The following is a 25,733-nucleotide window of genomic DNA, read 5'->3' as shown; positions in this document are numbered from 1 at the left end:
TGTTTCAGTTTAATTGGTTTCCTTTATAATTCCTTGTATTTTATGTCATAATTTAAGAACTCCTGCCTTAAGTGTTTTAGAATTTGTGAGCAAATGACTTGATAAAATATATAAATATCATAAGTATAACAAAGTGGCTAGAAAATTGGACAAGAAATTAGGAAACCCTAGTTCTGGTTTTCATCACTAAGTGTATTTTGACCCTTGGTCAGTTTCTTAAGGATACGTACACCTGTAAGATTATACACTATTGCAGGGCCTGGCCCTGCCTAAATTAAGAATAAATGAGACAAAAATATGTTAAAAATTTTAACCTCCCCCAGAAGAAAGTAGTTATTTTAAATCACATATGTTTAAATTTTTAATTACAAAATAGAGAATACTTATTTTTTTTCTTTGGTACTTAAATACTTAAGAATCTCTGATTTCTTTAGTATCAGTGTTAATATGAGTTATGCTCCCCAGTAGATCATCTTTGAGATTTGGTATGGATAAAAAATTCGTCATCTATGGGCAAGATCATGATGAGCTTTTTCAAACTTAACTAAACTAGTCTTAGCTGTGACAGATGTATATTCTTGCCAGGCCATTACTTAAAGTCTTTCCAAGGCTTTCACACTATGGTGTTGCCTTTATTTACCCAGGGTTTGCAATGAGTAATTGGAAGAAGACTTAAGTGCTAATTATAGGGAATCGTTAAAAAAAATGACAAAGGGGGAAAGTAAGTGTTTGAGTTAGATAAGTATATATAAATAATATATTCTCTTTTATCTTATACAGTGTGTGCAAGCCTAAATTTTGGCAGTAAAACTCAACAGACATTTGGTAGTCCTGCAGACCATACTTTATCATATCCTAGTCCCAATACAAGCCAGGGAACTCTCATCCTTCCATCCTATCCACTTTCATCACCTCGAACCAGTCCAAAACACACATCCCCTCTTAATGGATCTCCAAAGAAGTCTCAAGATAATTCTGTTAACTTCTCAAATTCCTGGCCTCTTAAAAGCTTTGAAGGGCTACCAAAGCCAAGTCCACAGAAAAAACTCTTCAGTCAAAAATCAGTGGATGCTTCAGGTAAAAATATGAAAAAATTAATATTCTCTGTGTTTTTATTTGTAAGTTTGAATTCAACTTGGAATTAGCATAAATTCAGTAAATTGAAACAACTGTCAATATTCTGGGAATAAAAACTAAATAACATATTGGTGCTATAACATACAAGTCATTATATTCCAAGCTTAACAGTAATTTTTTCCCTTAAAATATTTATACTAACCTTTTATTTGTTGCCCAAAATGTTATCAACAAATAATTATTTGTAGAATTTCATATTGAACTGCATGTCATTTTAGACAGCCAGCATCATGAAGGGGTTATTTCTGATATGTTCAGTATTAGCTCTTTTATATCATTTTTTTCAATATCCCCCCAAATGCCTTGAACAATTTAATTTACCAGTTAATTCAAAAGCATTCCTCAAGAAAACATTTACTAATTTTGTTTATTTTGAACACTGAAAATTATTCCTTCTCAGTTCTTGCATAATATTCATGTTTATATCAACCAGCAAAAAAAAAATTGCTTTTGGCTTTAATTTTACTTGTTAAGGGAAAATCTATTACTTTTATTATTTTTGATGGAAAAATGTGATTTTTTTGTTAAAAATACTGTGTTCTAAACTCTTAAGCGCTATAATTCTCTACTTTTGTCATTTCATAAAATGATAAAATATCTGTTTTATACAGGAGAAAATTCACAAGAAAAACCTTCTCCAATACAACTTAAGCCTGCGTTGGTGAGATCACCATCATCTCGGAGAGGCCTAAATGGAACAAAACCAGTTCCACCAATTCCACGGGGTATAAGCTTATTGCCTGATAAAGCAGATTTTATCACTGTGGAACATGAAAAAAAAGATCATATATGGAAGAATGAAAAAGACAATCTTGCATTTGATCTTTCTGAATTAAATGTCAGAGATAAGGAATCAGATCAGGAAGAGGTTAGACCTAAATGTTACTTTTCAAATATTTGCTATTATTTTCTTTATAATTTGGTTATTATAAATTATTTTAGAATAATAACACTAGCACTGTCATTTTTTTTTTTTACCATAAATTGACTAATATATGATAGCAAGAATCAATATAATACTTTGACTTCGAATCAAGTTCATGGTTCCATAGGCCTCACATTTACATTTAATTTGTTATCTCAGGCTAATTAGGATCTATGTATTTTGACAGTGATTACTCAGCATTTTAAAATAAAAATAAATTGCTGTGCATATCGAGTGATATGCTGCTCCATTTTAAAACACTTAAAATTTAAATATCAGTGTATAGAGCTAATTCACAAACAAAGCAATAGCATTAAAAATTAATAAAGCAGTTCACCAAGTAGATGCTCAAGGAAAAAAAAAACCCTAGTGCCACTTTACCCTAATTTGGTTGTGGCAAGAGAAGATAATATCCACAGGTAATAGTCATAAAGGTAAAGAAACTTACAATACATGATATATTTGCATTTAGCCTTTTTGTAGATTTTATTTCATTTAGTATGAAAATTCTACCATAGAAGCACCCTAAAAACTAAATGGAAAAAAAACAAACAATTCAAACTTATATTGTTTTGAACCAGTTAACTGTCTTAGCATGTTTATCCTAAATATAACTGCCCTCATTCTTTGCTGTTCTCTTCATATATTTAGTAGTAAAGATGCATTTTGTTTTCTTTGCAAACTGAATTTGGAAAGAACTGCATGGTTAGGACTGTATTTAGACTGTCACAGAAGAAAAGACTGAAAGGTCTTACGCAAAGCACTATGCTTGGTGCTGGGGATACAAGGATAATAATGAAATGAATCTTTAAAAGAAATTGTAATTCTTAAATTAAAAATCATAATTAATTTGTAGAAATGCCCCTTAAATGACTAGTCTTATATGTAAATATATATGTAAATAAAACTACGTATTACCAATTTTTGAAGCATAATTCATTAATTTGCCCAAGGTTCTGTACTGAAATGTTTATCTGCCAAGATTCTATTTTTGGCCATTACCTAAATTTTTAAATAGTCAAAGTTTAGGTTAGTGACGGCTTTTTCAGGCAGCATAGCATATTGGATAGAGAACTCTGACATACTGATGACCTTGGACAAGTCACTTAACCTCTCAATGATTTAAGCAATCTCAGCACCATAAGTTGCCTACCTGAGTTAGTAGAAGCAGTTTCTTCACTTGGGAGTTCCATATTTACGGAAATTATATGTCCCCATCCCTATATTTGTGTTATATTGTACTACTAAGGAGGTTTTTAGTTTTTGGTATTTCTGTTAAAGCAGAAATATTCTATTAGCACAACAACCTGATACTAGCAATTATTGGCAGAAGTTAAAGGGTTTACACTCTCACACACTCACATACACACACACACACACTCTCACACACACACTCTCACTCTCACATACACACACACACACACACTCACACTCTCTCTCTCTCTCTCTCTCTCTCTCTCCCTCTCCCTCCCCCTTTTCCTTGACATTCTGCATATGCCTTCAGATCCTTGACTGTAAAGCTCTCTGCACATTACATTGTTGTTTTCATGTGTTAATTCCCATTTTCCCATCTTCTTCAAGAAACACTTGGTATTGCTTAATAGAATCTAGACCCTAAAAATGAGTCCTCTATTGCTACTAATGGTGCAGTTCAAGTAAGATTGCCAGCTTTTTCAGTCGCATCATGAAAGCATATTAACAAACCTCACTGTAAAGTTATTCATTACAATGTGTCCCAGATTACTACTCCTCTATAATAATTGTTTGTATTGAATTAACTTCTCTTTGTGCTGTACTATTTATCTAACATAATGTCTTCATGGAACAAATTAATAACTTGGGGCATAACTGTTAAAAAAGAAAGCTTACATCATCCTATAAATTTAATTCTTTTCAACATTTTTTAGATGCAGAGCTCTCTTAGATCTCTTCGTAATAGTGCGGCTAAGAAAAGGGCAAAGCTGAGTGGCAGTACTTCTGACCTGGAAAGCCCTGATTCTGCAATTAAACTTGACTTGAATATGGACTCCCCATCCCGGTCATCATCTCCAAACATCAGCTCATACAGTGAAAGTGGAGTTTACAGCCAAGAGTCCTTGACTTCTTCTCTGTCAACAACTCCCCAGGGAAAGAGAATAATGTGTGTTTTGGACCTTTTAACAAGTATATGCTAATACTAATTCTGTGCCTTGTTGACATTGTGTCAGGCTGAAGTACTTTATAATATAAACTAGCTTTAGAATTAGTATCTACAAGTTTGTTTCATTTTTTGCTTTCTTAGGTTTTAACTTCCCTTTTGTAGACTACCACATCTGTTCCTGCCTTCAAGTTATTAATACTAATGACCCTATTTCAGTTTGTTCAGCTTCCTCTAGTCATCTGGAGGTCCAGATTCATACTTCTTAGACCACTACCAATTAGATCTAGCCTTGCCCATTGGCAACTGGGTCTTGCTACCACTTAATTGCTAATACTCAGTCTTACAAACTGGATATGAGGTACAGTCCTCTGAAGAGTATCCTTATACAAGAATGAATTTTATTCAACTGGACTTAACATTACCTGGCCATCCTTGCAGCCGCAGAAAAATTATTGTTATTCATGCAATTCATGGTCACCAGTTTGTTCTTTCTAGATAGCTATTAGAATTCCAGCAACTCTACAACAAAAGTCCTAAGCTAGAGCTTGTCTGTATCTCTGTATTTAGTTGTTGGGAATTTTTAACCCCTCATTTTCATGTGAAGTTGTTTACACACAACTTTTAATACACAAAAGAATGATCATTGCCATTTTAACTTTGCCCTCTCTCTCTAGTAAGTGAATGTCATCTTTTAGGAGTAAGGTGTAATGGAAAGAATGCTAGGTTAATATACAGAAAGCCTAGGCTCTCTGGCACTCTGTAACTTTAGGCAAGTAACTTGACTTCTCTGGACATCATTTTCCTCATCTGTAAAAGGAAGAGATTGGGATAGATGATCTCTAAGGTTCTTTTCAGTTCTGTAATTTTGTGATCCAAACAGTTAAATATTTGCAATAAAGTTAAACCTGTAATGGCTTAAATGAAGTCTAGCTAAAACTTGTTAGTTGCATAATCAAAAGAAAAAAATGGAAATCTTGTTTGAAAAATGAGTGCAGTATGGTTGTGATGCTTGAATTACTAGATCTAGGAAAGTAACTATATTTCCTATACCCTGGTGTGAGAAGTTTGTCTCTTCGGATGATAACCTATATATTTCAATCTTTTAAAATGTTTTACTGCTGAGTTTTTTTTCTTACTCAGAATTCTTTTGTTTTAGCTCATGTGCCAAATCAGAGTAATAAAATGCATGATCAGAACAGAAATTTTAAGTCAAAAGATTTTTCCTTTGTCCTAAAAGGCAATTTTATTAGATAATGCTGAGATCTGTACTAACATGCTGGGAGAGACTCTAGAAGTCTGTTCATCAACAAGCATTCGTTAAGTACAAATTAATGTGATAGGTTTTGGTGATAACCATATAAAGAATGAAATAATCCCCATTAGAACATATGGTCTCTTCCTCCTAAATTTTGTAGAGAAGGAAACATGGTCCAGAGAGAGAAATGAATTTTCCAAAGTCAGTCATTAAGTAAATATCTGAATAAGGACTTGAGCAAGACACTGATACCAAATCCAGCACTTTTTCTGTTATTTCATGATAGAATGTCATGTGAACATGCTAGAATATGGAGTACTACACAGATTTGAAATCTATCATTTTTATGTAGCAATACTAGTCTAGCAGAGAGTAAGGGCTAATGTTAGATTGTTTAGAGAATACTTTTAAGTACCTACCCTGTCATTAAGGTCTCAAAATGCCTTTAAATTTAAGACAACCAAAAAAAAACCTAATTTGCCTTTTTAATACTAATAGAAACTGAAGATATTTCTCAGTAGGTAAATGATAAAAGGATATGAATAATTTTCAGAGGAAGAAATCAGAGTTAGAATAACTTTATTAAAAATATTCTAAATCATTAATAATTGGAGAAATGCAAATTAAAATAGCTCTAAGGTACCACTTCATATTCATCAGATTAACTAAAATGATATACTGGTGGAGCTATGGGAAAACAGAATTGTTGGTGAAGCTCTATACTGGTCTAATCATTCTGGAAAGCAATATGGAACTATGCCCAAAAGATATAAACTATACCTTTGACCCAGAAATATTACTAATAGATCTGACGAATAAGACCTATATGTATAAAAACTTTAATAGCTACTCTTTTGGTGACAAAGAATTAAAGACTGAATTAGGAACAACTGTCGAGTACTGTTCTTGCTACTAGGAAATAAGAAATACAGGTAAAGGGGTGTAGAAAGTTATCTGGCCCTACAGGACAAAAGAGAAGATGGGGACAAGGGAAGGGAGGGATGACAAAAGAGAGGGCAGATTGGTGATAGGGGCAATTAGAATGCTCGGTTTTTTGGGATGGGGGGAGGGAACAAATGGGGAGAAAATTTGGAACCCAAAATTTTGTGAAAATGAATGTTAAAAGTTAAATAAATTAATAAAAAAAAGGAAAAAAAATATTCACTAGGGAAAACAAAAAAAAAAAAAAGAATTAAAGACTGAGGGAATGCCATCAGTTGTGGAATGGCTGAACAAGCTAAATTATTAAGGGGAGGGTTTCAGAAAAACCTAGGAAGACTTAATGAAATGTTGCAAAGTGAAGTGAGCAGAAGCAGGAGAACAATCTACACAATAACATTAATACTGTGAAAATAATCAGCTTAGAAAGACTTAGCAATTTTGATTACCTAATAATTCCAAAGGACTTATGATTAAACATGTTATGTGCCTCCAGATAGAAAATTGATAGACTCAGAAGCATATTTTTCTCCCTTTTTTTTTTTTTTTTGGACATCACTAATGCAGGAATTTTAATTGCATGATGACACATATTTTTAAGGGGTTTTGATTTTCTTGCTTTCTGGGGAGTGGAGGGAAAGGAAAGAATTTGAAACTGAAAATAAAATTGTATTTTAAAAAATTAAATTAGGGTAGTAGAGAGTAGCATGTAAGTTTACTGTGCTAGAGGGCGGTAAAGTCAAATAGCAGAAAAAAAAGAAATGGACTTATTTTATCCAAAATACACACACACACACACACGTACATATATTTACATACATATGTATATATGTATGTATATATGAACATTTCTGAATAATTAACTCAGTGATTTTTTAAGATTTCTTATTAATAATAACAGTGCTCCAACTCAGATTAGTTTTATAGTTATCAGTGTCTACTAAGATCTGTTTCATATTATCAACTGTCAGATATTTATAGTGTAACTAATGTATACTGGTTCAAAGTCATTCTCTTAAAATTCCTGATACTGTCCATAATTTACTTTTTTAATGAAATAAGAAATACATGTCTTTCTGATACCAGGAAAAGAAAGCTAAAAAATTATCTAAAATTATTCTGTCTGTTCTTCTAAGGAAGAAAGCTGCTTATAATTTACATTGGTTGCTGATTCCTATTTTTATAGTGCAATTAATTCTCAGTTATTCAAACTAGTGCAGGGATACAGATAAATGCAATGGGTTACTGGTGATCATTCTATTTTGTAATGTGCTATTTTGGATCCAGTGTTAATTGATCCTCCCATAACAACCGTTCAGAAGGAATTAGAAAGTTCTGGTTTGTCTCACACACACCCCCACACACACATAATTATACGTATATGCATATACTTTTGAATAAATGCATTTGAATAGAATGGGTAGACTCAGTAGTGAACTGACAACTTTGATTATAAGTATTTTTATACTTGATTTTTTCATGTCTTACTCATAGTTTCATGAAGAATAGTGATGTGCTAAATGTTTTCTATATATTTAATATTCTTATTTGATTACTTTGTATTATTTTAGGGCAGACATCTTTCCTACATTTGGATCCAAACCTTATTCAACAAGATTCTCCTCTGCAAAAAATAAGAACTCTCATGTAGTGGAACAGAGCTCCAATTCAGGTATTCAAAGCTATATTATAAACAAATAGAAGTCTGATAGAAGCAAGAAACTTCCTCATTAGAGGAAAAGGTGAAATTTTACATAGATGGTGATGCAGAGGATATTTCATATCTCAGGTTTCTTTGAGCAGGCATTCTTCTGTATTAGAGCTTTTTTGTTTAAAGTAAACTGACAGTGAAACATGGTGTCCATATCCAAATAGAGTAGGGATGAGGATAGATTGAAGCATATTTCCTTCCTCCCTTCTCTCCTTTTCTACACCTATTTGTAATAGTCTTTGTTTTTCCATGAGTGGGGGAGAGAGAGAATTTGTAATTGAAATTAAATAAAATTGAATTAATTTTTAAAGTTAATTAACAAGTTTAACTTATGAAAAGTAACAGAAATTTACCTCAGAAAAATGAGTTAAAGAAGTGTATATACTGTATACTTTCATAGTTTTCCCTTTTTCTTCATAGATATTTAGCTTTTAGAAGAAGGGATGGGGCATTACTCCATGATATTTTGTGATTCATTGTAGCAGCTATACCTGACCAAGCTTTTTTTGCTGGAACACTTTTTGCTTGGAACATTTTTTCTTTAGAAATAATATTATAAAAACTAATTAGTGTCAGATAGTGAATTGAACAGTATTGTTAAATGGCCTGGAAACTTAATAGATAGGGTCATTTACTTTAGAAAAATGAATTTCAGATTCAAAATATCCTTGGCCTTATACGTTATTGAACACCTTCCTCCAAAGACTCCCTCTACTTTCCTCTTCTGAAACCGTCCCTTGCCTCCCCACCTCCGCCCAACATCATCTCCCACTATTTCCTCCTTTATTCCAATCTCTTGAAGAAGTGGCCCTTCTCATAAACCAACACTTCTACATGTACCTCTGATCTCATCCTTACCGACCTTCTCTAGTAGACTGCTTCCACAATCGTCCCCACTTTCTCTTTAATCTTCAGTGCCTTCCTTTTATTGGTTCCATCCTTACTTGCCTACAAATGCTTTCAAGTCCCCTTCATCTTGTAAAAATCCCCACTGGATCCTATCACCCCCACTAGTTAGCATCTTCTGTCTCTCTTCCCTTTTGAGCAGACTTTTAAAAAACAGGCTTTAGTTAATGCCTCAACTTTCTCTCCTCTCCTTAACCCTTGGCAATTTGTCTCATGACCTTATCAATCAATTGAAACTGCTCTCTCTGAAGTTACTAATAATCTACTGAGTTAACATGTCTAATGGCTGCTTCTTTGTCTTCAACTCCCTTGACCTCTTTACTCTATGTGACATTCTACATCATCCTCAGTCATTAAGCATTTATTAAGCTCCTACTGTGTTCTAGGCACTGTGCCAAACACTGGGAATACGAAAAGAAGCAAAAGACGGTGCCTGGCCTTGAGGAGCTCACAGTCTAGTGGGGGAAGACAAGCACACAGATATGTACAGACAAATTATAATAAAAGTAAAATAGAAAATAATTCACTGAGGGAGGGCTTCCTATCGTAGGTGGGATTTTGCTTGGGACTTAAAGGAAGTCAAGAAGGTCAGTAGTTGGAATAGAGGAAGGAGGGTGTTCCTATACCCTTGTCTGTGCTTTTGCATTGGCTGTCCCTCAGTCCTGGAATGCATCCTCTTCAACATTGATCAACTTTATCAAATACCTGGTTTCCTTCAAAACTCAGCTCAAGCACCATCTATAGGAAACTTTCCAACATTTCTAGGATACCCCCTCCCAAAGCGTCTTATATTTATTTTGTGTGTTTTCTATTCTCATATGTGTACATGTCCTCTTCCTCATTTGAATGTAAATTTCTTGAGAGCATGGACTGTTGAAATTTTATTCTTATATATCTAATGTTTAATTTAGTACCTGGCACATAGTAGGTTGATTGATTGATTTTTAACAACCAGCTACTTCCAAACAAATCTGAAATGTCACCACCTTCTGTGGGGCTATGTAATTTTTGTTTTGGGATTGTTTAAACTGTGTTAGAGTATGGATTAGATTTAATAAATTCATAGATAACATTTATTTTAAGGTTGTTGCAATTTTGAGTATATCTTAATTATATTAATTATCTTCCTAGTAAGTTATACATTCAAATTTTATAAATTGAAACTATGTAATTTGAATGCAATATATGACAATGATGCTTAAAGAAACTGTGCAATGATCCAATCCAATAAACATTTATTGTCTTTCTTACAATGTGTAAATTACTATGCTAGGGCCTGAGGATACAAAGACAAGTTGGAAAGCAGTTCCTTTCTTCAAGGAGTTTACATTCTATAGGATAACAATATATGTAAACACATAAGTATATACCTGATTATTTGAGATAGCAATAACAACTAAGGAGATAAGGAAAGGAAGTGGCAAATGAGTTGGGGCTTGAAGGAAGTAGGGAGAAAGGAGTATGTTTAGGGCATGGAGGATAGTCTAACAAAGGCTTGGACATAAGAGTTGGAATGCTGAGCTTAGGAAACAGCAGATGGCCTCAGCCTTGGATCATTCATACCATCTACTGCCTTCACTCCTGCACACACACGCAGCTGAAAGAAGCTGGAGAAAAATCATACAACCGTTGTGACTGGATCTCATACAGCTTTATGGGTACATTATCTTAACTAGGCCCTCATTGCTTTAAATTTTTTTTTTTTACTCTTCCCTAATTAACTCACAATCTCACTCTCCATAGGAGCTCTTTAAAACCTTTTCTTCCTTTCTCAACCCTCCCCTGGCTTCCTTCCCATCACCCCCTCACCCTTTTAGCTGAGAACTTTGCCTCATAGCTTACTGAAAAAATTGAAACTATTCACCAAGAGCTCTCTCTTTTCACACTACCCAGATGTCTTCTGTCCCCCCATCTCATCTTTCATCCCTGTATCACCTGAAGAGGTGATCCTTCTTAGCAAGATAAGCCCTTTTACCTGCACAAGGAATTCCATTCCATCCCATCTTTTCTTGCCTCCTCTATCATTCCCACTCTCTCACCTGTCTTTAGTTTCTCCCTGTTTACTACTTCTCTACTAACATTCTTACAAACATGTCCGTGTCTTACAGATCCTATGAAATTAGACTGATAAAGTAGGCTGGAGTCTGATTGCAAATGACTTAAAATACCAGAAAAAATATGTTTAACCAAAGAATATGTTTATGGAGCCTCTTGAGTTAATTGAGGAAGGGGAATGCTTTTATATGTTTGGCAGCTGCATGGAAAATGAATCAGAAAAGGAAAAAGATGGAAAGGTGCAAGGCCAGTTAAAATACTGTAATTGAAATAGTCCACATGAGGTAATAAGACTTAAAGTATGGCATCACAGTAAAGTCTTCATAGTAAGATTTGTCATTTGATTGAGTGGGGCTGGGAATTAAGAGTAAATGAAGAAAATGGAAAAAGGTGGAGTCCTCAAAAAAAAAAATAAACTTATTTGGAAGAGGGATAGAATTAGGTGGTGATAAGGTAGTGATTTTTGTTTTGGACATGTTGAGTTTGAAATTCCTGTGGCATTTCAACTTAGGAAAGAGATTAGTGCTGGATATATAGAGGCAGCCAAATGGACCAGTAGATTGAGCATTGGATTCTGAGTCAGAAATACCTGAGTTTGAATACTGTCTTAAGACAGTTAGGACCCTGGGCAAATCACTTAACCTCTCTAGGCTTCATTTTCTTTATCTGTAAAACAAAGGGATTGGATTCACTGGTCCTTTTCCAGCTCTAAATCTTGTTCCCATAATCCTTTGATCTTAAAGTCAAATACAATGAAATGATCTTCTAAGATCTGACATTACTACAAGAGGAGAATCTAATATAATGTAAAATTAATAATTATAATAATTTTAAGAAGGAAAGAGAGCCTATGACAGAACTTTGAAAATTATCTGGAGTGAGTAGCCAAGTCATTTATGATGATCCATCCAAAGACACTAAGGAGAAGTGGTCAAAACTGTTAGGAATGGTCAAGAAAAAAAAACTCATGGAAACCCAAGGAGGAGAGAATATAAGGAAGAGGGTGGAGGTGTCAACATGTCATATGCTACAGAAAGTCAAGTAGGATGAGATTTGAGAAAGGGCTGTTAGATTTAGTGATTAAAAGATGGTTGTTAACCTATGAGAGCAGTTTCAGTTTGATAAAAAGTTAAGAGCCTAATTAAAAAGTTTTGAGAAGTGAATGAGAAAGGAGGGGGAGGCAGTTAAATATAGATAGCTTTTTCTAAGAGTTTGGTTATGAAAGAGAAAAGGGATGTAGAACAAACTTAATACTTATTTCTGTATATATTAACTCTTTAAGGTGTATATGAAGTGTTCAAGGAGGACTAGCACCTCTATAGTGTGAAGGCTTGCTGAGCCCTTTTCAGGGCTACTCAGCTACCTTTGTTGTCTGACACCTAGCACTCAACTCTAACCTGTGGTTCCACAAAGTTACAGAGTGCACAGAGAAACACGCACAGTAAAACTATCTAGGCTGATGAGCTAAACCAGGTTGAGGGTGACAGGCCTCAGATCTGTCAGTGAGTTAGGGAGATGTCTACCCCAAACATGTGAAGACTTCTATTAGAATAGACATATGAGAACAGTTTGTTCCAATGGCCATGAAAATTACTAAAGCAGGTGCTGTGAAGTGCTTAGAACTTGGTCAGACATCAAAGTCATACACTACATCCTGCGCCATCACCAGTCTTCCTGACTTTTCTCTTGCCACTGGTCCTTGATGACTCTGGAAGAGAAAGTGAGGCTACCAACTTTGTGCAGTTCTGCCTCACTTAATCCAATTCACACATAAATCAAGACATCACCCCTTGATGTCATTGGGCCTCTTTGAAAACAAAGGATAAACAATGACAACCGCTCCTTAAAGATAGTGATTGTTGCAGTTTTTGTTTTTTTATCCTCTAGTCCAGGACCTATCTCATGATAGATGCTTACTTAATAAATGCTTATGAATTGAATTGACAGTTTGAATGGTCAAATTAAGGCTTTTGTAGATTGGGAGGGGAAGACGTTATGGGTAAACTTATAGGAAGCAAGGAGGGAGCCAGGAGATAGGGAGAAATTGAAGATTAAAGAGGATGTGACTGAAGAAGCAAGCTGCCAGAAGGGGAGAATGGAATCCAAGGAATAAAGATCAAAAAAGGGCCATCTCTTCAGAGACTGAGGAGGTTAAGGGATGAAATGAAGAGGATTTGATGTGGAGAACAGGGTAGAAGAGGGAGCTTGCAACAGATGGCCTCTGTTTTCTCAGTAAATTAGGAGTAAAGCCCTCTCCTTAGAATTAGAGTAGAGGAGGTAGTTTAGATAGCTTTAAGAAAGAAGAGCCTTTTTAAAAATAGGTATCGTGGGGAGTCTGATAGTCATTTAAGGAGGAGTAATATAAATACTAGGGAAAAAGAGAGCTCAAGCCTGTGCAAATACTTGGGGATTATCTACTCATTGAAATTCAGATTCAGCTCTCCAGTACCTTTGCTTCATACCTGACATAGTGGAAGATTCCCTGCATGTCTGTTGGGCCCAGTGACAGGGTCCTGAAAGCAAAATGTCTAATTTCTGAGGCTCTGATCATACAAGTGAGAGTCTTGGTTTATGAGAACTGGTGTCCAAAACTATAATATTGGGACTATATTTGTATCTTAGAAGGAATTTGATAAGATTCTTTCTTTTCCTAGCTTACAAACACTTTATATAATATTGGATTAAATCAGATTAAATTTTTTTAAATTAATTTTTAATTTTCCAACTTTCAGTTCTACCAGCTTTTGAGTTTTAAATTTTTTCCACCTCCCTCCACTCCCCAAAACAGCACACAATCTGATATAGGCTGTACATATACATTCATATTAAACATATTTTCACATTAGTCATGTTGTAAAGAAGAATCAGAACCAATGGAATGAACCACAAGAAAGAAGAAACAAAACAAAACAGAAGAGAGAAAGAGAGAAAGAACAAATAGTATTGCTTCGATCTGCATTCAAACTGTAGTTCTTTATCTGGATGTGGATAGCATTTTCCATCATAAGCCTTTTGGAACTATCTCAGAATCTTACTTTGCCGAGAAGAGTAGTCATTCCACAATGTTGCTGTAACTGTGTACAGTGTTCTCCTGGTTCTGCTCACCTCACTCAGCATCAGTTCATATAAGTCTTACCAGGTTTTTCTGAAGTCTGTCTACTCATGATTTCTTATAGCACAATAGTATTCCATTGCATTAGTATACCACAACTTGTTCATTCTCCAATTAACAGGCATCCCCTCAATTTCCAGTTCTTTGCCACCACAAAAAGAGCTGCTCTCAATATTTTTGTACATCCTTTTGCCATTTTTATAATCTCTTTGAGATACAGCCCTAGAAGTAGTATTGCTAGGTCAAAAGGTATGCACATTTTTATAGCCCTTTGGGCATAGTTCCAAATTGCTCTCAAGAATGATTGGATCAGCTCACAGCTCCACCAACAATGCATTAGTGTTCCAGTGATAGCATTTATCATTTTCCTGTTTTGTCATGTTAGCCAGTCTGATAGGTGTGATGTGGTACCTCAGGGTTGTTTTGATTTACATTTTTGTAATTAATAGTATTGATTTAGAGAATGTTTTCATATGACTATAGATAGCTTTAATTTCTTAATCTGTATTAAATTTTTTTAAAATATTTGATTGAATCTACTTAGTAATCCATCTTATCCTGAGATTTTTTTCTTTGAGTTCATTTTGGCTTGTTCACATTCTTTTTCTGATAAATGAGTTATTTTAATTCTCTGTTTCTTCTTATAATCTGAGTATCTTATATTTTTGCAAATACTCATCCACTTCACTTGGCTTTTCAGTTTTGTTGGCATATAGTAGAGCAGGATAATTTCCTTTATTTCTTCTTCGTTAGCTCTTAGTTGTCCTTTTCCATTTTTGATGCCAATAATTTGATTTTCCTTTCTCTTTTTTAATCATACTAAGGGTTTATTTTATTCATTCCCTACCCGCCCAAAAAAACCCCAGTTCCTAGTATTATTTGTCAGTGCAATGGGGTTTATTAATTTCAATTTTGTTCATCTCTGTTTTGATTTTTATAATTTCCATTTTGGTGTTTTGTTTGGGGATTTGCATTTTGTTGTTTTTCTAACTTTTAAAAAAATTTATTTTCTTGCTTGTTGATGAAATTGTTTAGAGCTATAAATTCCCCCCCAGGACTGTTTTGAATGAATTACAAATATTAGTATGTTGTCTCATCATTTTCTTTGGTGAAACTTCTATTGTTTTTATGATTTAATCTTTAACCCACCAGTTCATTAGGATTAAATTATTTGGTCTTTAGTTAATTTTGAAACCTTTCTTCAGATGCATGTTGTTGAATATAATTGTATTGGGTTGTGCTGAGTAAAGGATGTATTTAGTATTTCTGCTTCTGTATTTGTTTATGATGTTTTATGCCGTAGCAAATGTTAAGTTTTTTTCTGAAGTTGCCATACAAACCTTAAATATATGTGTACTCCTTTCTACTCCCATTTAGTAGATATTATATCTAACTTTTCCAAAATTCTATTCAGGTACTTCTGTCTTGTTTTAAGTTTTTGTTAGGTTTGTTTCAACTCTGAAGTCCCCATTGTCTTACCATAATCTATTTGTTTTCCACTTCTCCTGTCTTCCCAAACTCAAATTCTTCATCTACACCGTAATCTTTAATCCTCAGCTATTCAGTTCTCTCCCAGGCTATGACCCCTGTATTAGCTATTCACTTCTCTTTTCTCCATCTCAAGTTGGAGTGTCAACCACAGTGTCAACATTTTGGTAAACCATTTCAATTCTAAACTAGTCTCTTCTCTTGAGTCCCTGGCGCCCCATCAAAGTGCTGACTGTGCCTTGCCAAACTTTATCCTTGGATTACTCCCACTATTTTCTGCTTTCACTTCTACACACATGCTACATGTAGCATGTAGAAATGCATGCTACATTGAATGAAGATGTAGATGTAGAAAATCACACAACTGTTTTGACTGGGTCCAATCCAAATTTATGCTGCGCTGCCTCACCTGGTCCCTCACTACTGCTCAGCAATCTTTCTATACTTACTTTATCATCTCACTGTCCCATCTCTGCCATGGTTCTTCCAAACCTTTTCCTCTTCCCTCTAACCTCCCATGGCTCCCCCTTGCTCCCCTATCAACTGAGAATCTTATATTTTACACAAAAAAAAGCCTGAGGCCATTCACTGAGCTCCCTCTTCTTCCTTCTTCCTTATCTATCACTCAGATGCCTTCTGCCACTATTTCCTCATTTATTCCTGTCACACAGAGGTGGCCCTACTCCTTGCCAAGGCAAACTCCTCTACCTGCCATGTCAATTCTTTTCCATCTCATCTCCAACAGAATCCCCCCTCTATCATCCCACTCTCTCACTTATCTTCAGTCTCTCCCTGTTTACTGGCTTCTTTCTTACTGCCTACAAACATGCCCATGTTTCCCTCATTCTTAAAAAAACCCTCACTTAATCCTTGTATCTCTGCTGTCATCCTATCTCTTCTCTCCTTTGTGGCTAAACTTCTTGAGAACTCCATCTACAGTAGATGCCTCCAGGTCCTCTCCTCTCACTTTGTTCTTACTCTGTCTGGCTTCCAGACTCATCTTTCAACCAAAACTGATCTCTCCAAAATTAAAAGTGATCTCCTAATTGCCAAATTCAGTGATCTTTTCTCAGTCCTCATTCTTCTTGACCTCTCTTCAGCCTTTGACCCTATTGATCACCCTCTTTTCCTTGATGATCTCTTCTCCCTAGGTTTTCAGGAGATTATTCTCTCCTTAATCTCATGCCTACTAACCATGGATGTCCCACACTGCTCTGTCTTGAGCCCTTTACTCTTCTCCCTCTACTATTTCACTTAGTGATCTCATCAGCTTTTCTCGATATTTACCTATATTGATGACATCCTGCCCAAATCTCTCTGCTGCCCTCCAATTTCACATCTCCAACTGCCTTTCAGACATCTTGAAATGAATGCCTAATAGACATATTAAACTCAACATGTCCAAAACTGAGTTTACTATTTTTTCCCTTAAGCCCTACCCCATCCACACTCCCAATTTCTATCTAAGGGAGGTGTGTTATCTTTGACTCCTCACTATCTCTCAACTTCCCATATCCTCCAGTGTGTTGTTATGGTCTGTCAGTTTCACATCTGCAACATCTCTCCTGTACACCCCCTTCTGTCCTCTGACACTGCCACTACTCTAGTGCAGGCCCCTCATCACCTCATCCCTGGATTATTGCAATAGCCTGATGGTGGTCCCACCTGCTTGAAGTCTCTCCCTATTCTATTCATTCTTCTATTTAGCATCCAAAGTGATTTTTCTGAAACAAATCTAGCCCCTACCCCCCAACCTCAACTCAATAAACTCCAGTGGTTTGAGCTCAAATATAAAATCCTCTGTTTGGCATTCAAAGTCATGCATAACCAATCTCCCCTCTCCTTCCAGTCTTTATACCTTATTACTCCTTACAACATACTCTCCAGTCCAGTGACACTGGCCTATTTTCAGTTCCCACAGACTCTCCATCTCTCAGCTCCTAGAATTTTCTCTAGCTGCCCCTCACTTGTAGAATTCTCTTCTTCCTGGCTTCCCTAGCTCCCTTCAAATTACACTTAAAATTCCATCTTCTACAGGAAGTCTTTTCTAATCTCTCAATTTTAATGCCTTTCCTCCCCTAATTATTTCCTGTTTATCCTGTATGTGGCATATTTGTATTGTACATATTTGTTGTCTCACCCATTGCATTGTAAGCTTCTTGGAACCAGATACTATCTTTTGCTTCTTTTTGTATCCTCAGTGGTTAGCACAGTGCCTGGCACATAGCAGGCACATAATCAATCCGTATCAACTGACCGATAGGTTCAAAGCAGAGTAAGGTTCATGTTGGCTTTTCCTTCATTCCCCCCTTCCATGTTTGTATGTACTTTTTCTCATACTACTTGATTATAAAAAATAGTTAATTTCTCTAGTCCCTTCTTCCTGTTTTTTATAGTTTATTTCTTTTTCCTCTCCCTTTTCATTCCTCTCTAAAAACCATCAAAATAGAGAATAACAACCAAAAAAATTCCTAAGCTCTCTCTTATATTTCTCTCTGTGACTGTTGAAGAAATAGAGATCTCGAAGGTCACTTGTTTCTTCTCCCTCTGTTATAATGTAAGCATTTCATCATTGTATAGTGAAATGATCTTCAAATTTTTTTTAACCTTTCTAGGTTCTTCTTATTTCAAAATTTCTAGTCAGCTTTGGTCTTCTTATAATCCTCTATTACATTAAGGTATTAATGTGAAAGTGAAGGGATTACTTTCACTTTTGCAGGATAAATTATTCTTGATGATAAGAATATTTGATTTTGCCTTATCTTACTAAAAATCTCTTCTCCTTTATAATTATAGCTGTCAAATTTTGCATGAATCCTGTCACTCCTTGGTACTTTTCATTCCTTGACTTTTGCACTATTTTGTTTTAATCTATAAGCTATGAATTTTGGCTGTGATATTCCTGAGAATTTTCATTTTGGGATTTCTTTCAAGAGGACATCAGTATATTATAATTTCACTTGGTTCTTCGTTTCTAATATATCTGGGCAGTTTTCATTTATGCTTTACTGAAAAAAATAGTATCTATGTTTTTTGTTTTGTAGTTATGGTTTTTAGAGAGTCCTTTAACACTTAGATTGTCTATCCATTCCCAGTTTTCCAGATCAGTTTGCATTTTGGGGGGCAGGGTTTCTGTTTCAATGTCAGAGATGGGACTTGAACCCAGGTCTTCTTTCCTGTCTCCATCAAGCAGCACTCACTACTTCTGGATTCCAAATCCACAGCTATTTCTGCTTCATCACTTTGCTACTTTTTTCATTCCTCTACCTCTAACTTATAAAGCCACATAAATTTGTCTGTTTGACCTTCTGTAAGTTTAAACCTGATGTATATGAAGAGCTTACATTCTACTTAATATTATTAACTTACTTAATACTTAATCTACTACTTAACAATATTAACTACCATTTATATAGTATTTTAAAAGTTTGCAAATATTATCCCATTTAATCCTCACAACAACCCTGAGAGGTAAGTGCTATTATTCTCCCTGTTTTACAGTTGTGGGAACTGAGGCACACAGAGGTAAAGTGACTTGCCCAGGGTCACACTAGTAAGTACCAGAGAACAAGAAATAACAGTGTATTTGGAATGGAAATTTCAAACTATATGTAATATTACTACAGTGGGAAAAGTCTACCTTTTAATGAATTTCCTAATTTTATGCCAAAATAATAAACTTCAGGGTTTGGTAAGGGTTTTTAGTTTTCGTTCCTGTCAAAATTTTTATAAATAAAAAAAAAAATACAATATATTGTAAGAGCTAAAAATCTTTGAATTTGTTGTGTGTAAATTAAATTCACAAATTTCTTGAAATTCTTTTTCACCGTATGTGTCATTATATTTTCTCCTGTATTATTATTATTGAAATGCCTGATTGATCAAAATCATGTCCTAGTTTGTGGGGAAGGCTTGTTTAAAACATACGGAATTGCCTTTATCTTTAAATACATTTACTCTGAATTTTATTATGCAGGAATTACATCAAATGTGAGCATAATTGGCCAGCGCATGAACTATGGGTATGATTGTGGTGATTTTGAAGATGACAAGTTGCAAGATGTTTCACCTAGTGTTTTTAAAATGCAAAATAAAGAACACCTGAAGCATTATAAACATACAAAAGGTTTGTGAACTTTTCTTAAGGCTTATAAAAGTGAATTATTAGATACCAAATTTACCCAACCAAATTCTTTTATTACTACCCCATAAAATACAAGTATTTTTAAAATTATTTGACTGCTAAAACTGGTAGGAGGAAAAAAATTAAGGAAATTTTGTGGGTAAATACTTAAAGCCTCAAGCATTTAGCTGTTGTTAACACTTTTATGTTTTAAAATTTATAGAAGCCAGAGTTTGTATCGCTCTCAACTATTCTGATCAAGTTTTCAGAAAGAATCCTACTGCTTATATTTACCCCTTAGAAATGTGGGTAGGGGGTGTCAAGAAGGGCAATTTTCAGGAGTTACAAATGCAAGAGGGAATACTTATAATTTACAGTTGTCTCATGTTCGGATTTATAAGCAGCAAGGAATGGGAGGAAAGAGTTGGAGGAAATATTTATGTTTCATTAAAGAATCTCAACCCATGGTATAGTATAGTAATTGTTTAGTTTTGTCATCATAGTTTAGTCATAATAGCAGCCAGTTGTCCTTAGCTTTTATATAAAGTGAATTTTTTTTACCATATTTACTCATATATTTTCTCTGCTTGAGTATTTCTTCCCCATACTTTGAGTTTGAGAAGAAAATTTTTTTAAAAAAACATTACATTTTCCTTGTATAATCTCTACATATACTTAGTGTTCTTTTTCTTCATTGAAGTAAGAACTTTTCTTGCCAGTAAGAGTCACTGTTAAAAATTGGTTTTGTTTTTGATTAGACAAAAAAAAAAGGTTGAATTTTAAAAGCTTCTGGCTTCATTGAATTCACTGTTTTGTAGCTGCCTTGTGTCTTTTCTTGCACTTTTGTTTCCTTCTTGCCTCTCCTAGGCCCAGGTTTCAGAGGCAGCTGACCTACCAATGCACTCCTAACTCTATGGAAAGATGCAGGAAGTTCATATGTAGATCAAAGGTGTTAAAATCTGTCCTACTTAGGAAGACTTACTCAGAAGTGAAGAAGTACTAAAAAAATCATTACAGGCAGTGCCCTACCTACACATCCAGCAGTGCCTAAAAAAGTATCTGTACTTCACTTTTCACAGCCTTGATCAGCTCCCTTTAAGCTACTCATTCCTCTTGTTTCCCACTGCTCCTGTATATTCAGCATTCCATAGCAAGATAAGACCACCACCTAATGGTGGACAAGGGTAGCTCCAGACTACAGAAAGCTTACGAAAAAAAAAATAATCCGTTTTTCGCCATTCTGCTTTCTGATGCGATTTCCAGGAGTGCATTGCAGCAAAAAGCGGGGATTGCCTGTAGATTTAGATTCCAGTTAACTTTGCTTCTGATTGCTGTGTCACTCTGGGTGAGTCACTGTTTTTTAGTAAAAGTGGTGGCGTGTGGGCTCCAGGGCAATTTATATATTACAGTATATGGGCTTTATCCTTCTTTCCACTTGATTAGCCCAATCACCCCTCTCCCCCATATATTTTTTCATGCTAGTGAAATCACGTTAAAATTAATATGAAGGGTAGCTTTAGAAATAATCCAAAATCACAAAACAGTGATTCCAGCTTAAGAACGTATATATATACATATATATGTATACATGTGGTATATGTGTGTGTGTGCGTGTATATATATGTGTATATGTATATATATAATAATCTTAAGCATTTATATATATTTTTGTAGGACCAACTGGTCCTCTCTCCTCTTTGTCTCCCTAAGCCTACCTACCCTTTGACACCTGGAAACTTTGCCCCAATTTGCTCTTTCTTTGAGATGACTGAGGGGATAAAATGAATGAAGATTGCTGAGGGTAGATGGATGAGGCCCTAGATGTTCTTTCCATTGAACCCCATTTATAGAGTGAAAATGTTAGGGCAAAGGGGAGGAAATTGTGAGTAAATATGGCATATTTATATGAAGTTTATTTTGGACATTTTTTTTCTTCATACTCAGTGAATAATAGTTTAAGTTTCTGTTTGTACAGCAAAGACTATAATACAAAGAATAAATAAATGTATAAAAAAGAAGTATGAATAGTGTACTTCTATGGAAATAATTATGAAAAACTCAATGATTCCTACCCTTGGGATTACTGTTATTTTTTTCCTTATTGTAAGTTGTTCAACTAGTTAGTAAATTGTTACTAACCTTTGATGGCCTGTGGGGATTTGCCAAATTTTTAATCCATGTTGGCTTATCTTTCCCATTGTTTGACTTTTGGGGACTATCTCCTTTTGCTACCAATTCACATGTGCACTAAAAATACAGACGAATTTTTGTACTGACCAAAGCCAAGAAACATATAATAGGTAAATCTAATGTGATAAATGTTATATTAAATTCCAGAACCAAATAAAAATAACTTTCGTATTTCAGATTTCATATTAGTTCTCCTCATTAGCACAGATAATCTGGAGGTAAACCTGACCACAGTCAATCAAAATTTCTTTCATTCAGTACATCAATTGGGGGAATATATTAGTCAAACTAGTCAGTTGACCAACTTGATCATAAGTTTATCCAAATGTAGTGATCAGACCATTAGCTAGATATAGCTAGAGTATTTTTCACTTTCCATATCTGGTCTGCTTCAAACATTTTAAAAACATTTGTTCCTAAAATGCAGATTATAATCATTATTAATAGCAAAAATATATAGTGCTTTAAGGTGTGCAAAGCGCTTTACATGTTATCTCTTTATTATATTTGAATGTATGAAAATTATATATATTTTAAAGGCTGTTACATTATAAATAATTGAAGTGAAAAACAATTAGAAAAATTTTATTCTCTTTTTAAACCTATTTTTTTAGGATTTACAGGGTCATCAAATTTACAGCAAATTTCCAATTTTGACTTCACTTCAGCAAATGCCTTATCAGAAGACTCAGTAGTAGTTGTTGGAAAAGGTATTAAGATTTCAAAGTTATTTAGTCTTGTTTATAGCCTTCACACAGAGGAAAGCTTCTCTGTTTGAAATAGAAAAGGAGAGTTTGGTTTAATTCAGGTGTTTATTCAATAAAGATTTTGAAAAAGTCTTTCAAATTGAAATTAATTAGAAATGCATCAGAACTTATTTATACTCCTTAAGAACTCGAAAATGAATTCACATAAGTGATTTTTTTTTTTCAGTAATAAGGTCTTGTGTAAGGATATTAGTGAATGACTTAATAGCCACAACATACAATACATTTGTTATCTCCAAGATGTTTAAATGCTTTGTACTATATATAATTTTTTTTTTAACAAGAAGTTTGATGGAAGCTAGAATTGGGATGGCAACTTTTGCTTATTCCTTAAATTATCAGCTTAAATTTATATGAGTATGTTGGTTTCCACCTACATTTAGACAAACAAGAATTTAATTCCTAGTTTCACATTAAAGGAAAAAGAAAAGAGAATTTTAAATGTTATTTATAGAGGTCTTTTAGTTTGCATTATTTTTCCACTTATGTTTTTTAATTGAAATGAAAACTTTTAAAGTAATAAAACATTGACAATGAATAATTATTACCTTTTCATTTGATGTCACCCCACTGCTTAAAACACTCTTTGATGTCTCCCCATTGCCTGTAGGATGTAGTTTAGACCTGTATTCAGCATTTTTATCGATTTGCCCCAATTGACCTTTTTCTAGCATTATCTCTTGTTCTTTTACTTTATTTTTTGCCCCCGTGAACTAATTTACTTACAGTTTTCTATACTTCCAACATGTCTTGTGGTTTGGTTTTGTTTTTTCTGTTTGTGTTCACGTTCCCCTTGCCCCAATATTTGTTTGTTTTTTCTCCCCTGCTCTTCTGAATTCTACCTGTCTTGAAAGATTAACTCAACTCAGGCCAATCTAGTCCATAATCTCATCTATCAATTTGCAACACTTGTCTGTAATATTCATTTAATAATAATCATCTACTGTCTTCTAATATCCTTATACTGTTGTATCATACCATTTTTTAGCTTTTCATGTATTTATTAAACTTCACAAGTAAATTTATAAGCCTCTTGAAGGCAATAACTGTCTTTGTATTTCTCACAGTGCCTTGTGCGCAGGCATTCATTGATTAGTTGCTGGTTGATTGATTTCAGGTGTTTTTGGAATCTCAAGTTCAGTTCCAGTTACAAGCAACCAATCAGTGATACCTTCTGTGGAAAATGGGGATACATTCTCTGTTAAACCAAGCATTGAGCCACCATCAGGGATTTATGGAAGAGCAGTCCAACAGAACACTCTACCATATCTGGATGTTGAGAATGAAAAAGATGTAAGACTATGTTATAATTTTAAAGGCTATATTATCTTTTTTAAAGTCTGAATTTTGAGTCATTGTTTTATAGACTTTAACTAAATATGCTTTGATTTAACCATCTCTTGCTGAATTTTGAAGTGGTCTGATCTTAAGTAATAGATGGTTTCTCTTCTCATCAAAAACTACCTTATTTCTATTACTGACATATAGTAATATTCTAGGCCCAGTTTTTTCAAGAATGCACTAGAATAGTATCAGATTAATATCCTAGTAAAAAACCAGTTACACAGCACAAGAATTAAGAAATACATAAATCGTAACGATAGTGAATTTTATGCTTATTAGAACTCTCACAGGAAAATTTATTTTAACTGCTGTCACATATAAGTATCCAAATATTTAAACATAAACAAAAGAAAAACATAACCAAAATGGTATTATAAATGGTTGTACATGTAACTGTAGACTTCTCGTTAGCATTTGTTAAGGAACAGAAATAGCTAAATTAATTTTAACAAGGTAGTAAAAAAGATGTCATGTATTTAACATGAATTTTTGTTCTGCTTTATGTGTATATTATTCTTTTACTTCTACTTTCTTCATTCTACATTACTTCATGTGAATCCATTTTAAAAAAATTCATATTAATTATTTCTTATGGTATGATAATATTGCAATGTAGTCACATAAAATTCAACATATCTCTGATCCCATCGATGTGTCTGCCCCTTCCAAGCAGGCAGATTATCTCTTTTGTTAAACCATTCATCCTTATTTTCTGAGACTTTTATCCATTACTTCAGTTCTGCTATATGAGGACTCTTCCTCTTGATGTCTGCTTCCAGGACTTTACAGAAGAGTTTGTGTGCCAAGCTGGCATTATGAGTTGTGCTTGGCTGCTCCGTCTCCCTATATGGCACAAGGATTAAGTGCTTACCACTGAAGATAGTTTCTAAGTATTGTGGGTATTCGTTTATTGTACTTAAACTTCCTTAGAAGATACTGATGCTCTGTTCTTTGATCCACTTCCCATTTCTTGCCATCAGCAGCTGGATTTCAGCAGGTCAGGGGTAAACTTGTTTCAGTTGACTGCTTATTCTTTCTAGTTTTCACTCTCTCTACTGGTTTCTCTATGATGCTTGCCCATGAAACATCTGTCTTTTCTAATCTTAGAAAACCTCCACTGGATCTTGACATTTCATCCCCATTAGCTAGCATCCTATATCTCTCCTCCTTTTTATTTCATCCCCATTAGCTAGCATCCTATTATATCTCTCCTCCTTTTTTCAGCCAGACTCCTTATAGAAGCACACTTAGTGCTTCCATTTTCTCTCCTGTCACTTTTCCAGATACCTTCTGCAGTCAGATTTCCAACCTCATCACTCAATTGAAACATCTCTTCTCAGAGTTAAAAATGATCTGCCAATTCTAATGACCTCTTTTTAATCCTCAACATCTTTGACTTGTCTGATACTGTTGAGTACCCTCTCCTTCTGGAATGTCTTCATTCTCCTCCTACTTATCTATCCACTTCTCTTTTTTCTGTTGTAATTCATCATCTATGTTACACTCATTAGCTATGGGACCTGCCTCAAGACTGTTCTGGGCCATCTTCTCTTTTCCTGATAAGTTCAATTATCTTTTCTTTGTGGAGAATTCTCAGGTGTAATTGTGTAGCCTTAGTACCTCAGCATCACAGAATAGCAA

The 25,733-nt window shown here is 34.5% G+C and overlaps 1 protein-coding gene across 3 annotated transcripts in view; it reads left to right on the top strand.

The window, feature by feature from the left end:
• TOGARAM1 (TOG array regulator of axonemal microtubules 1) overlaps positions 1–25,733 on the top strand; it is a 108,629-nt gene that overhangs the window by 56,163 nt on the left and 26,733 nt on the right. For all 3 annotated transcript variants that reach the window (XM_072629267.1, XM_072629266.1, XM_072629268.1), the window contains exons 4-10: positions 781–1,077; positions 1,749–2,005; positions 3,970–4,202; positions 7,968–8,068; positions 19,645–19,794; positions 22,596–22,691; positions 23,866–24,041. In XM_072629267.1, the coding sequence (XP_072485368.1) occupies positions 781–1,077; positions 1,749–2,005; positions 3,970–4,202; positions 7,968–8,068; positions 19,645–19,794; positions 22,596–22,691; positions 23,866–24,041 (1,310 nt within the window). The remainder of the gene's footprint in view (positions 1–780; positions 1,078–1,748; positions 2,006–3,969; positions 4,203–7,967; positions 8,069–19,644; positions 19,795–22,595; positions 22,692–23,865; positions 24,042–25,733) is intronic.

The sequence above is a fragment of the Notamacropus eugenii genome, chromosome 1, assembly GCF_028372415.1.
Source record: "Notamacropus eugenii isolate mMacEug1 chromosome 1, mMacEug1.pri_v2, whole genome shotgun sequence".
In the NCBI taxonomy this organism is placed as follows: domain Eukaryota; kingdom Metazoa; phylum Chordata; class Mammalia; order Diprotodontia; family Macropodidae; genus Notamacropus; species Notamacropus eugenii.
Note: the sequence above shows the minus strand (reverse complement) of the source record. Positions and strands in the feature narration are given on the sequence as shown.